Source organism: Capricornis sumatraensis, chromosome 1, assembly GCF_032405125.1.
Source record: "Capricornis sumatraensis isolate serow.1 chromosome 1, serow.2, whole genome shotgun sequence".
Taxonomy (NCBI): Eukaryota; Metazoa; Chordata; class Mammalia; order Artiodactyla; family Bovidae; genus Capricornis; species Capricornis sumatraensis.
The window spans coordinates 164,592,771-164,607,171 of record NC_091069.1 but is presented as its reverse complement, the minus strand read 5'-3'; the positions used below and the strand labels follow the sequence as shown (position 1 = coordinate 164,607,171).

The 14,401-nt window shown below is 39.1% G+C and overlaps 1 protein-coding gene across 1 annotated transcript in view; it reads left to right on the top strand.

The window, feature by feature from the left end:
- The window catches only part of CFAP44 (cilia and flagella associated protein 44), a 123,892-nt gene that overhangs the window by 15,091 nt on the left and 94,400 nt on the right, over positions 1 to 14,401 (top strand). Inside the window, exons 7-14 of the mRNA XM_068968454.1 lie at positions 99 to 213; positions 3,033 to 3,197; positions 5,992 to 6,147; positions 6,860 to 6,907; positions 7,527 to 7,626; positions 8,304 to 8,398; positions 11,882 to 12,091; positions 12,701 to 12,811. Coding sequence (XP_068824555.1) covers positions 99 to 213; positions 3,033 to 3,197; positions 5,992 to 6,147; positions 6,860 to 6,907; positions 7,527 to 7,626; positions 8,304 to 8,398; positions 11,882 to 12,091; positions 12,701 to 12,811 — 1,000 coding nt within the window. The remainder of the gene's footprint in view (positions 1 to 98; positions 214 to 3,032; positions 3,198 to 5,991; positions 6,148 to 6,859; positions 6,908 to 7,526; positions 7,627 to 8,303; positions 8,399 to 11,881; positions 12,092 to 12,700; positions 12,812 to 14,401) is intronic.

The window sequence follows — 14,401 nt, the reverse complement described above, 5'->3', positions numbered from 1 at the left end:
TAAATGAACTAATATGTGACTTTTAAATATGTAAATGGTTGACATTAAAGTTAAAGTAAGATTTCTTTTGGGTACATTCAATCTCTCATTGTTTGCAGGTTCTGGCAAATGGCTCTAACATTCACTGGCCTCAAACTTCAGGGTTCACTGGGTCGATTTGGCAAAACAGCTACTACTGATATAGAAGGTTACATGGAGCTCCCAGATGGGAAGGTGAGTACAGGCTATTCTACAATAATGAAATTAATGAAATGAAGTGATGTACATGCATGAAAGCATGCTATACAGTCTAAAAAGCATTGCCAATATTGTCAATAACAGATACTATAATTGTAAATATAATGAGCATTTAATTTTGCCTTTTCAGATTATCAGTTTTAATTCTGTGAAACTAGTCCACATGTACATATCGTTTTGTCTTTACTAAATATTATATGTACATACAAAGTATGCAGGCATTTTCATATATTAATGCAGTGACATACTTGTCACTTTTAATTTTAATTATGTCATGGAGTTGCAATGTCTGTAGTGTTTCCCTCCTGTCTTCTTCGCCATGATGCTTCAAGAGGATTTACGGGGTCAAAGGTTATACAGTCTTACAGCTTTTGTTTTTATTACCAGATTATTGCAGAGTGTCAGACACAACTGAGTGACTATCGTTCACTCACTCATTCACTATTATTCAGGAAGATTGAGACACTTTATAGTGATATCTGCAACACTGCAAAGTTTTTTTAAAAAAGCTTTTAATTTTGTATTGTAATTAACATGTTGTGATAGTTTCAGGTGAACAGCGAAGGAACTCAGCCATACATATACATGTATCCACTCTCCCCCAAACTACCCTTCTATCTAGGCTGCCATGTAACATTGAGCAGAATTCCATGTGCTATACAGAATTCCAACAAAGTAGGCTGTTGTTGGTTATCCATTTTAAAAATAGCAGTACAATGTTGCAGTTTTAATCTATCATTTTAGTCTTTTCTTAGAAAACTTATAGACATATTGCCTGTAGGATAAAATTTCCATTAATATGGTATTTGGCTTCCTAGTAGGTTGAGTTGTGGGCTTCCCAGGTGGTTCTAGTGGTAAAGAACCCACCTGCCAATGCAGGAGACATGAGACGTGGGTTATACAGTATTTGTGATCATCTCAAGTATAACAAAGTGCCAATATACAAATACTACTCTGAGAAACCAAATGGTCTAGTCATTGCCTAGTGGAAAATGATCAATTTGAAATAATGATATATGGAAGGAAATAAAAAAGCCTTGGATGTGGGCCAAATCATTAATTATATATCTAAACCTATAAGATGATGCTACATCATTCTAGCTTCAAATTCTGCTAAGAATTAGGCTAAGATAAAGATCATTAAAAACTTGGTTTGAGATATATCTTGAAAAGGCTCAGTAGAGTTGGTGTAGATGGAGGGGAGAAAAGAAGTCATTTTAAATGAGAGCCACAAAAGGAAATAGTTAAGAGTAAATATTACATATTTACAGGATTAATTTGGAGTACTCATCTTGGGAAGGAGTGGGAAATTAGATTGAAAAGTATGGTGGGCTCCTAATGTACAAGGACTTGAACAGTCAGGCAGAACTATTAAGCATTGGAAGAGCAGAGATACAAGCGAAAAAAGTTATTTATAAGCTTGGCCACAAAATGCCAAGCAAGTTAGGAAAATGGAGTCATGGAGATGAGCTCAGAGGAAGATACTGCTTTTATCCAAGAAGAGATGATGAGAGTCTGGACTTTTCTCAGGACAAATGGAAACGGAAAGCTAGACATGAGTGACATTTCAGAAAGGAATGAGTGATAGACTTTAGTGACTTTGGGTGGCTTTAGTTACTGGACGGAAAAAAAGCAAGTCTAAAGAAAGACAAGTGGGCTGAGGCTGGAGAAATAAAAAAAGACTGAGTAAGGTCATAAGTGACTCTCAGTGAGAGGGCCATGGGGCTCGAGCAGGCAGGCAAGAATTAGATCAGAGTTCCCCAAAGGACATTTCATGCAGTATTCTTTTACACAGAAGCTCTCTGATAAAAAGACTTTCTTGGTCAAATTCCTTTGTACCTAAAAATTTCTTACAGTGATTTCCAGTGAACACTTCTGTATTAAACCTTCCAAGGGGTTCTAGAGAAAAGAAACTTGTTTGACTTTGTTTATCCTAGCATATGTCTACTGAGGCAGTGTTAATTGAGTGCCTGGTTTAGAACCCTGACTCCTGGGTAATTTGGGGCAAGGTAATTAATATGCTTCTGTTTTGTTTTTTTTTTTTTTTCACTTTGTAAGATGGGGGATAATAATAGGAATTCCATTGGCCCTATGGTTTCTTTGTGCCAGTGAGAAAAACTGTGCCCAACCCATACAACTGCACATGGTATCCTCGATAAGTGTACCTAGTTCATATGGTTTTTAGGATTAAAGAATAATGTGTGTTAAGTGCTCAAGCAGTGCTTGGCATGGAGTCAATATTCAATCAGTATTACTTACTATGTAATAGTAGTTCAGTTATCTTAAGAGTTGGTGTTTGGTGCTACATGTTTTGGGATGTGCTGGATTAAACACATTAATGTGAGGTGGTTCCAGATAATTATCCTTGTTTGAAATTGGATATTGTTCTGCTATAATTTGCAGTAATGGCCTCACAATTTATCAAACATCTTTTATAACATTTGATTATTATCACTCTCATCTATCAAGAACTTTAAACATATCTCTAAATTTTGACCCAGGAATTCCACTCCTGGGTTATGTCCTTAAGAGATGTACAAAGAAATCTGCAGATGTGTTTGAAAATTTAACCACCAACATACTGCCTGACATCATTATATAAAACTACATATTGTGATAAGTGGTTGTTTCTGGGGTAGTGAATTTTCTTTGCTGTATTTTCTTGTTTTAAAAATTGAAAATTTTATTTTCGTAACCAGGAAAAAAATCTTTAAACATTTCTCACTAGCTATTTGAGGCAAATATATATATTTTTCTGTCTCAAGTACATTCTGTCCTTTCCTCACACCTGCCAGGTGCTTTCAGGGTCAGAATGGGGCAACATGCTGCTTTGGGAAGGAGGCCACATCAAAGTGGAGCTGAGTCGAGCTGCAGGCAAGCCTTGTCACCAGGGTCCCATTAACCAGATAATGCTGGACGAGGGCGAAGTCATCACCATTGGGTCAGATGGATGTGTTAGGGTAAGTTTTCTCTAAACTTGAACAGTAGCACCTGCATCAAAGTCTTGTAGGTAACCCTATGGGTTTTATCAGATTTTTATTTCTCACAAAAGTCACTTGAAGAAGGGCCAACTCATTTTAAGTAATGCTTCTCTTGTGGTAGGTTTATAGTTGCTAATTCATGTCTGACTCTTTGTCACCCTCTTAGACTGTAGCATGCCAGGCTCCTCTGTCCTCCACTATTGCCTGGAGTTTGCTCAAACTCATGTCCATTGAGAAGGTGATGCTGTCTAACCATCTCATCCTCTGCCACCCTCTTCTCCTTTGGCCTTCAATCTTTTCCCCAGTATCAGGGTGTTTTCCAATGAGTCGGCTCTTTGTATCAGGTGGCCAAAGTAGTATAGCTTCAGCATCAATCCTTCCAGTGAATATTCAGGGTTGATTTTCTTTAGGACTGACTGGTTTGATCTGCTTGCAATCCACGGGATTCTCAAGAGTCTTCTCCAGCACCACAGTTCGAAAGCATCGATTCTTTGGTGCTCAGCCTTCTTTATGATCCAACTATCTATGTAAATTCTAGTCAACATTCATTAATATCTTGCCATTGAAATTTTCTGAGGGGACCTTTTGTTATTTTGATTCTGTTGTTGAAATAGTAGCTTTGGAAAATGAATTAGCACAATATTAACAGTGGACTCCAGTGTCCTTCCAAAATGCCTATTATAAATGGGTCACTTTCTAGGGACAACAAGGCCAAACATTTATTTATTTATTTATACTGATTTTACCAATTAGGAATACACAGATGAGCTGATGGGGTTTGCCAATGGATGCTTCCCGCCCGTTACCCCCTATACTAATGAACTTGCTTGTCCTCACCCGTGGACACCGCCCTGCCCACAGGACTAATCTGGGACATTGCTTCTGCATCTTGGTCTTTCCGGCTGTAGTCACACCTCTTCTCCCATCCCCCGTGTGTGGTTGCCCTGCTGTTGCTGGCCAACCTACAGTCTTCTGGTTTACTTTGTGGTCCCCTCAGTATGTGTTTCTTCTGGGGCCTTTCATAAGAAAATATTCTTAAGGTAGTGTTCTCAGGACATTCTTTCAGTTCAGTTCAGTCGCTCAGTCGTGTCCGACTCTTTGCGACCCCATGAATCACAGCACGCCAGGCCTCCCTGTCCATCACCAACTCCCGGAGTTCACTCAGACTCACATCCATCGAGTCTGTGATGCCATCCAGCCATCTCATCCTTGGTCGTCCCCTTCTCCTCCTGCCCCCAATCCCTCCCAGCATCAGAGTCTTTTCCAATCAGTCAACTCTTCACATGAGGTGGCCAAAGTACTGGAGTTTCAGCTTTAGCATCATTCCTTCCAAAGAAATCCCAGGGCTGATCTTCAGAATGGACTGGTTGGATCTTCTTGCAGTCCAAGGGACTCTCAAGAGTCTTCTCCAACACCACAGTTCAAAAGCATCAATTCTTCAGCGCTCAGCCTTCTTCACAGTCCAACTCTCACATCCATACATGACCACAGGAAAAACCATAACCTTGACTAGATGGACCTTAGAAAGTGGTATTATCAGGAGTAAGACCACTTTTTTTTTTTTTAAGCTATCTGAGGTTACTCTGACACTTACTGAGCTTACTTATGGCTCAGACAATATATTAGAGCCATGTCTTCCTCAGTTTATCCTCTTACCGTTGGCTCTTTGAACCCCTGTTAAGTTTAATTTTGTTCTGTTACGCTCATTTCTCTGAGAATCTTTTATGTCCTTTATTATACAATACAGTCACTATCCTTCCAAAGCATATGTCACCCCCAAATACATCAAGATACCAAGTGGAGGAAAACTTCAAGAGAAGTTGGATACTTCACAGAGGATCCCTTCATGGCCATCACTAATTTCTAAGCTTGCTTCCCCTTTGCAAAGCCCACCCTCAACTCTTCAGTCTTTTATATTGTAAATCTCTACCTCTCGCCCTTTAGGAAAAACCCACTCCAACTCCCAGGAGTTAGTCTGACCCTAGGATACGGGACTCTCCTCCACGAGGGTACTCAATGGGACAACACCAGTCTTTCCCAAGCCTGAGTTGCTGAGTCTAGGATGATGTAGCAGAATGTGTCTGCAGAACCATCCAGCCTGGGCTTTGGCATTTCCCAGAGAAAGTCCCTCCGAGTCTCTCTACCACATAAAAAACTGTGCTGCCTCCTTCTTCCCCAGTGTTCTTTTGGTCTCCTATCCTAAGAACAACAGTCGTTACCTGAAGAGTACAGTCTAAATCCATGATAAGGAAGAGAAACATTATCTCATGAAGACAGTACCTACGTCTTTTTCCCGCCCCCCCTCCCTCCAGCTTAATGAAGATTGTGCTTGAATCATTCAGCAAGAAGATCTATGTCTCCTTTCTAGGGTCCCACCAGTCTAATATAATACAAGGCTTGTCATAATGTCTCAGTGAATGACTGAACCATTTATTCCTTACAGCCACTTTATATGCAGAAAGACCTAATAGAAACTTTGAAATAAAGTTTCCTTTGGGCAAACTAGAATTCTTATTCAGAACGGACTTTTTCTCACTAATCTCCATAAGTAAGAGGAAATTATGATAATTCATTATTTCTCAGAGTAAAATCTCAGAGGTTAGGTTTTGTCTGGTGTTTTAATTATATCTACTCATCATTAATTTTCATGAAATAAGAAATGACTTGAAAAAAATGGGGTCTTTCCTGGCATAGGAAATATATATCCATTCTGACTTAGAAAATACATATTCAGAAACTGCTAATTCATTAAGGTATTTTCTTATTTTTTAAGATATGGGATTTTGAGACTATAGACACTGCTGATGTTATAGATGAGACTGGATTACTAGAGATTGAACCCATTAATGAACTTCAAGTAGATAAGAATGTCAAACTCTTCTCTATGATAAAAATGAATGAAGTTGGAAATAACTTTTGGTTGGCTCAGGTAAGCTACGCTGTTTTCTCTTTGCTCTTTAAAGTTATCTGGACATAAAATTAACATAGTATTATAGTTTACTGTCACTGTAAATCCACAGAACTATCAAGACTGCTCTTGATAGTATAATGAAGAGTTCCCTGAATTCTGATATTTAGAAGTGAAGTGAAGTGAAAGTCAGTTAGTTGTGTCTGACTCTTTGCAACCCCATGGGCTGTACAGTCCATGGAATCTTCCAGGCCAGAATACTGGAGTGGATAGCCTTTCCCTTCTCCAGGGGATCTTCCCAACTGAGGTATTGAACCCAGGTCTCCCGCATTGCAGGTGGATTCTTTACCAGCTGAGCCACAAGCGAAGCCCAACAATACTGGACTGGGTAGCCTGTCCCTTCTCCAGTGGATCTTCCCAAGCCAGGAATTGAACTGGAGTCTCCTGCACTGCAGGTTGATTCTTTACCAACTGAGCTATCAGGGAAGCCTAATATTTAATTGACCTATATTTTACACACAGAAAACCAGTTAGCATTTTTACTATGTCAAACTGACTACAAGGTTTATGAGATTGCTTTATTATGTGGTTGCTATTATTAAATTTCAGTCACACTTTAAAATACATGTAAGTGTTGCTATTGTTGGTCCTTTAAATCATAAAAAGAAAATCCTTTAATTTGATAAAATTTCAAAATGGTGAACAATATATTATTGAGTATTTAATTTTTTAGGATTCCAATGGAGCCATATGGAAGCTTGACCTTAGCTTTTCAAACATTGTAAGTTGCCTGTTTTTCTCATTTGTTTCAAACTCTCATAGTGAAATGGTCGTTATTCTTCTTTAAAAGATACTTTATCTTTCTCCATATTTGATCATTGTTCCCATCAAAAACTTGCTCAACATATCCAAAGAATTTGTATTCTCTGTCTTTCTCTTGTTATGATTTTACATAAAAAATTTTATATGAAAAAGATTCTATCTCATTAAAAAATTTACAGGAAAAGTGGCAATGACAATGCCTAACATTTTATAGTGCTTTATAGTTTTCATAAACATTTGACATTTTAACGTATATTATCTCAAATAATCTTCTCAACTGCTCAGTTTTGTAGGGAGGCAGTTTCCATCATCTCATTTTACTGAGGAAATAGAAACTGGCATTTGAAGTTACTTGTACCAAATCACACAGCTATCAAGTGTAAAGCCAGTATTCTCTTTCTCCTAATTCTGAACTTCAGCATTCTTGCTATCTTATAATGCTATCTTATAATGCCTTTTCTCATTTCTATTCAGATGAAGTCATACATGACACAGAGTTCTATTTGCATTTCTTTAAACTTGGCTTTAATTCTATGTTAACCTGACTTTGAACTCTAATAGAATCTCTCTGTTATCAGACCCAAGACCCAGAATGCCTGTTCTCCTTCCATTCTGGAGCCATTGAAGCTTTGGCCGTCTCTCCTGTCACTTACCTCATGGCCACTACCGGCTTGGACTGTAAGTAAGAACTCATATCTGGCCTTTTGTGTGTTTTACTTTCAGTACATTTTAAAATGTGTTTGATTAAAGCATTTGAGAATTTTTCCAAAAGGGAAGCCTCCTGATACTAATGAGGTAAGTTTTTGCAGAGAGGAAGGGCTCAGAATATAGCAGCCTTGGTTATTGTGAGACATAAAAGATATGTCAGTAAATTACTCATGAAAATACCATTTATCTTGGTATTCTCCACAGTAGTGCTTTTCCTGTTCTTTCCATGTCCTTTCTCTCTTCTTGACTTATGGTAAATCTGTGTGGACTGTGAAAGGTGAAACTGACTCCCTAGTCAGTCAGCAGTTGCTCTCTTTAGTACAGTTGCCTCTCAGTGTCTGTGGTGGTGGTGGGGTTGGTGCCAGGACTCCACTGATACCAAAATCCACAGATGTTCAAGTCCCTTTTATAAAATGGCATAGCATGTATTCATGTTTACAAATTACCTGACAGAGGGTATACATGTAAAATTTTAACTAATGTAGAGAAAGACTACATCAGTTGATTTTCTATGACATTTCTTGTTATAGTGCTTAGATATAAAGTAAACCATGGTAATTAGAGCTGCTACATATATATATATATATATATATATATATATATACACTATATATATAACTTGTTTCTTTAAAACTGTCTTTCTATAGGCTCTATTAGATGCTATGACTTTGCTGGCAAAACTCCTTTGCTTCAGATGAAATTCAAGCAAGGAGGTACTGCCCTTGCTTGGGTACCACGGCTGGTAAGCTTATTATAATGGATTTTACTAAGAATCTATTTGTAAATATGATATATCAGTCCTATTTCTTAGAAATATAGATATTTTATGACTCTGGATTTTAGAGCAGAATAAAAATTCAAACTTAGTTTGTCCATTCAGAATATGATAGAAATCATATCATGACTTTGCTATTGTGTTTTTAATGAAAAGTCTATCCTTATGCCACCTAAAGTTTAGAAATAATTTTGTGTTAAAAAGTAATTACCTGATAGAACTTTGTGTATCTATCTTCTGTTTGACTCTGGTTCATTTTATGTACTTCTAGAATGTCTACAATGTGCTGGGCCTGTTTCTAGATTCTGGGAATATAGCAGTGAACAAAAAGACAAAATTCTTGCCAGCATGAACCTTTACCCAAATAGGAGAATGTTACACCCCCATGGGAGATGGTGGGAAGGACAGACAATAAACAAAATAAGTAAACTTATGTGATATGTTAAATAATGGGAAAAAATTAGACCTTTGTTCTAGTTGTCTGTTGCTGTGTAGTAAACCACTCCAAATGTAGTGGCATAAAAAAAGCAATCATTTTTTTGCTCACATACTCCAGTTTGGGAATTCAGACAGGTGACAGCAGGGATGGTTTATCTCTTCTTCACAGTATCATGGCTTCAGTTGGGGAGATTTGAATGGTTGGGGCCTGGAGTCATCTAATGGCTCCTTTGTCCCAAGTCTGGCACCTGGGTTGAAGGCTGGGTTAAGCTGTGATGCTAATAGGAGTGCTTACCTGAAGCCCATGCCAAGCAGAGAGGTCATTATCACAGCATGGTGGCCTCAGGGCAGTCAAACTTCTTCATGGTGGCTCAGGGCTCCAAGATCTTATGTTCCAACAAAGAAGTCAGAAGCTGCTGTCATTTCATGACCTGGCCTTAGGAGTCACATATTATCACTTGTACTATACTCAGGGGATGAAACAGCCACAAACACCACACAGATTCATGGAGAGAGAAGGTTCAACTATCTTTCTATGGGAGGTATATCAAAGAATTTGCAGCGATGTTTTTATAAAATGTCATGGGAATATTTAGGGAATGGTTTATCCTTAATCCTTTGAGTTGAAATCAAAGAGAAAATGTTCCAGGCCCAAAGTAAATGTAGAGGTGGCTGAAATGGAGGGGACTTTCATGATGGGATCAAGATCAGAAGGAGAACTCAGGGCAGGAAATAGAAGCAGAACAATGATGAGGCTAGATTAAGTAGGAACCATGGAGTATTGTGGAAAAAGCAAGAGAGTTCCAGAATAACATCTATTTCTGCTTTATTGACTATGCCAAAGCCTTTGACTCTGTGGATCACAATAAACTGTGGAAAATTCTGAAAGAGATGGGAATACCAAACCACCTGACCTGCCTCTTGAGAAACATATATGCAGGTCAGGAAGCAACAGTTAGAGCTGGACATGGAACAATAGACTGGTTCCAAACAGGAAAAGGAGTACATCAAGGCTGTATATTGTCACCCTGCTTATTTAACTTATATGCAGAGTACATCATGAGAAACACTGGACCGGAAGAAGCGCATGCTGGAATCAAGGTTGCCGGGGGAAATATCAATAACCTCAGATATGCAGATGACACCACCCTTATGGCAGAAAGTGAAGAGGAACTAAAAAGCCTCTTGATGAAAGTGAAAGAGGAGAATCAAAAAGTTGGCTTGAAGCTCAACATTCAGAAAACGAAGATCATGGCATCTGGTCCCATCACTTCATGGGAAATAGATGGGGCAACAGTGGAAACAGTGTCAGACTTTATTTTTGGGGGCTCCAAAATCACTGCAGATGGTGACTGCAGCCATGAAATTAAAAGACGCTTACTCCCTGGAAGAAAAATTATGACCAACCTAGGTAGCATATTGAAAAGCAGAGACATTACTTTGCCAACAAAGGTCCGTCTAGTCAAGGCTATGGTTTTTCCTGTGGTCATGTATGGATGTGAGAGTTGGACTGTGAAGAAGGCTGAGCGCCGAAGAATTGATGCTTTTGAACTGTGGTGTTGGAGAAGACTCTTGAGAGTCCCTTGGACTGCAAGGAGATCCAACCAGTCCATTCTGAAGGAGATCAGCCCTGGGATTTCTTTGGAAGAAGTGATGCTAAAGCTGAAACTCCAGTACTTTGGCCACCTCATGCAAAGAGTTGACTCATTGGAAAAGACTCTGATGCTGGGAGGGATTAGGGGCATGAGGAGAAGGGGACGACTGAGGATGAGATGGCTGGATGGCATCACTGACTCAATGGACATGAGTTTGAGTGAACTCCGGGAGTTGGTGATGGACAGGGAGGCCTGGTGTGCTGCGATTCATGGGGTCGCAAAGAGTCGGACACGACTGAGAGACTGAACTGAACTGAACTCCTGGGCATCCCTCTGTTCTCAGCTTCACCGTATCTTCCTTAAGGAAGCTCTGAGTCTAGGTCAGCTTTCTTTGCTATACATTCTCAGAGAATGTTTCTTTCCTTTAACACTTATTTAAGTTTATAATTCCACATTCCTTTGTGTGGTTGATTAATGAAGCTCCAATACTTTGGCCACCTGATGTGAAGAGCTGACTCTTTGGAAAAGACCCTGATGCTCGGGAAGATTGAAGTCAAAAGGAGAAGGGGATGGCAGAGGATGAATAGATAACATCACCAACTCAATGGACATGGATTTGAGGAAACTTCAGGAGATAGTGGAGGACAGAGGAGCCTGGTGTGCTACAATCCATGGGGTCACAAAGAGTAGGACATGACTTAGTGACTGAACAACAACAATATGTCCTCCCACTCAACCATTAATTTGTGGAAATGGGTTGAGGCTGTTTATGCTAACTCTTGGGTTGCTGCTGCTGGGTCTCTGGCACATAGTAGATAAATTGTCCTTGTTTACTTCTCTCATGGTCAGCAGTGATAATAGACTGTCCCAGAAGAGATGGAGTTTACCATAGCAGTATAAGGAATTATCAGTGGGCCCTTATTTTAGTTCATTATTGAGTTAAATTACTGTAGTCTAAATAAAATACAGAAAATTCTCCAGGCAAGAGTCCTGAAGTAGGTTGCCATTTCCTTCTCCAGGGGGATCTTCCTGACCCAGGAATCAAACCCTGGTCTCCTGCATTGCAGGCAGATTCTTTACCAACTGAGCTACTAGGGAAGCCCAATTATTTAGTTAAATTTCTTAAGTCTAAATAAAATACAGAAATATCTGTAATTTGCTCAGTCATGTCTGACTCTTTGTGATCCCATGGACTATAGCCTGCTAGGTTCCTCTGTTCATGGCATTTTCCAGGCAAGAATACTGGAGTGGTTGCCATTCCCTTCTCCAGGGGATCTTCCTGACCCAGGGATTGAACCTGGGTCTCCTTCACTGCAGGCAGATTCTTTACCATCTGAGCTACCAGGAAAGCCCATAATGCAGTGTAGCTCTCTTAAGTAACTAATTTTGGAAACCTTGCATTTCTTTTTTGTCCAAGATAAGCTATGGTGGAGCACAGATTACTGCAGGATTTGAAGATGGCGTTGTTCGAATTCTTGAACTTTATGATCCTAAAGGGCTCACGGTTTTTGTGGGACGGAAGAAAGTTTCGGATGCAGATATTCGTTTGAAACAGGTTTTCAAACCTCATACTGCTGCTGTCACTGCTTTAGCTTATGATCGTGATGGAGAAGTTCTAGCCACAGGGGTAAGGAGTAGATTTCCTTTTGTTTCCTATTGAATTTTTGTGGTTAACCTGGCCTTATTAGTCTTCCTACTTAATGATGTCTTCTTTGCTTATATTTCTTTCCAAGAACATATATCTATTTCTTGTTTTCTTTGTATTCACATTCTTTCAGTATAGTCTGTGCCTGGCTATAAAATATTAAAAATGTTTTTACAAATTGAGTTGTAGTGCTTATTTTAAATGAACAGAAATTCTCAACTGGGAATAATGCAGCATGCTTTATGTATGGTCAGTGTTTTAAATGAAGAGACTAACCATGTAAATTCATTTTGCATAACTAGGTGAGCATATGCATTGTGGAATTTTTTGTGAATTAATTTATACACAGGTATGGTGATTATTATTTTCTTTTTTAGAAACACAAGAAAACATGTGACAGGTTTGTCAAACATTCTCACAAGGAAAATGAAGCAAATATTTGAAATAAGAATGTTCCCAGAATAATCTGGGATATATGATCATTATAGGTATAAGTATATAGTGGGTGTAATATAGCTGTTAAATATTTCTTTATACTCTCTGGAATAGATTTCATAATAATATATATTTGGATATCTCTCTTTTTCTTAGAGTAAAGATAAAACTGTCTTCTTTTTTGAAGTGGAAAGGGGCTATAAGCCTATTGGTTATATTACTACTCCTGGACCTGTTTGCCAGTTAACATGGTCTTCAAGCTCTCATGTAAGTAGTTGTTTGTCTTCATGTTGAAATCTCAGTTACTACATAGTGAAGTGATCTGTTAGAAAATAGTGGGTGGAATCACTAGCTCTGCTCTTGGGTCCTGCAGCAAGGGGCCAAGGAAGCTGTTCAGCTTGACTAGTGAAACATCACTCAGGAGCTCCAAGCCCCCACCCTCCATACCCCCGCTACCTCCTCTCTCTTCCATAATCTAATCAGTCTATTATATCAGACTTTGCTTCAACAACAGAGACTTCATCATGAAACACAACACGTCAGAATGTGTTGACTTGGGTCTGGCAGTCCTTCTGACATTAAGTTCATTTCTAAGGTCTGAATGTATTTGCCCTCATCTTTATCACTTTCCTGCTCCTCTGTCTGAATTTCACCTCCATTTTCTTTTCTAACTTTCATTGCCTGTTTCCTAACAGACATGGTGATTCAGCATTGATTACTAATCTTATTAAATGCCTCTAATTTCCCTAATTTTGAGCATAGGATAATTCAGTCACCTGAATGTTGATTGTCTAAGCCAGGTACTGTACTAGGGTCCTAGCATCATAATAATACCGATGAACTACATAGAAGTACTATGAGAATTTTGAGGATAGCATCTGTAATTTATTTTAAGAAGTTATATTGTTCAGTGATAGAATTATTTAAGGTTTCACAAGGGAATGGGTGACTAAAATATATCAGTGGTGTAGATAGTATGTACTATGAATATGGGGCTTTTCTGGTAGCTCAACAGTAAAGAATCTGCCTTCAATGCAGGAGCCCCAGGGAGACACAGGTTCAATTCCTGGGTCAGAAAGATCCCCTGGAGAAGGGCATGGCAACCCACTCCAGTATTCTTGCTTGGAGAATCCCATGGATAGAGGAGCCTGGCAGGCTACAGACCATGGGGTTGCAGAGTCGGACACGACTGGAGCGACTTAACTGGCACGTACGCACTATGAATATAGAGCAGGGGAATATCAAGAAAGGGAGAAGTTAACATGTTATGTTATATTATTTTATCTTAATCTTAAGGAATTGGCAGAATGTGAGTCAGAAAGGAGGTGAGTGCAAGTGGTGTAGGTGAAGGGAATGAGAGCTGCAGAAGATGCTCTGTGTTCAAGCATGAGCAGTTATATCACAACATATTTGTGCATCCTTCAATCATTTATCTCGATATCAAAGTTACAAAAAAAAGCAGCCCAACATTTTTCAGGAGTTGGGAATGATGGGTGGGGAAGGGGTGGGTTTGACTATAACGGGACAGCTTGAAGGAGATCTTTTTGGTGGTGGAGTAGTTTGTATTTTGCTTGCTATGGATGATTACTTGAATCTGCACATGTGATAAAATGACATGGAACTATGCACACATTCTATATTAATGTTGATTTCCTGCTTTTGATATTGGGGCATAAGAGGTGACCAGTGGGAGAAACTGGGCAAAGGGTACATGATACCTTTTTGTACTATCTTAGTAACTTCCTGTGAATTAATATTTCGAAATAAGACATTTTTAAAGAAGTAAGCAGAAAAGACCCCTCTCTCCCTCCAACCAGGGTGAGATGGTTGGATAGCATCACCGACTCAATGGACGTG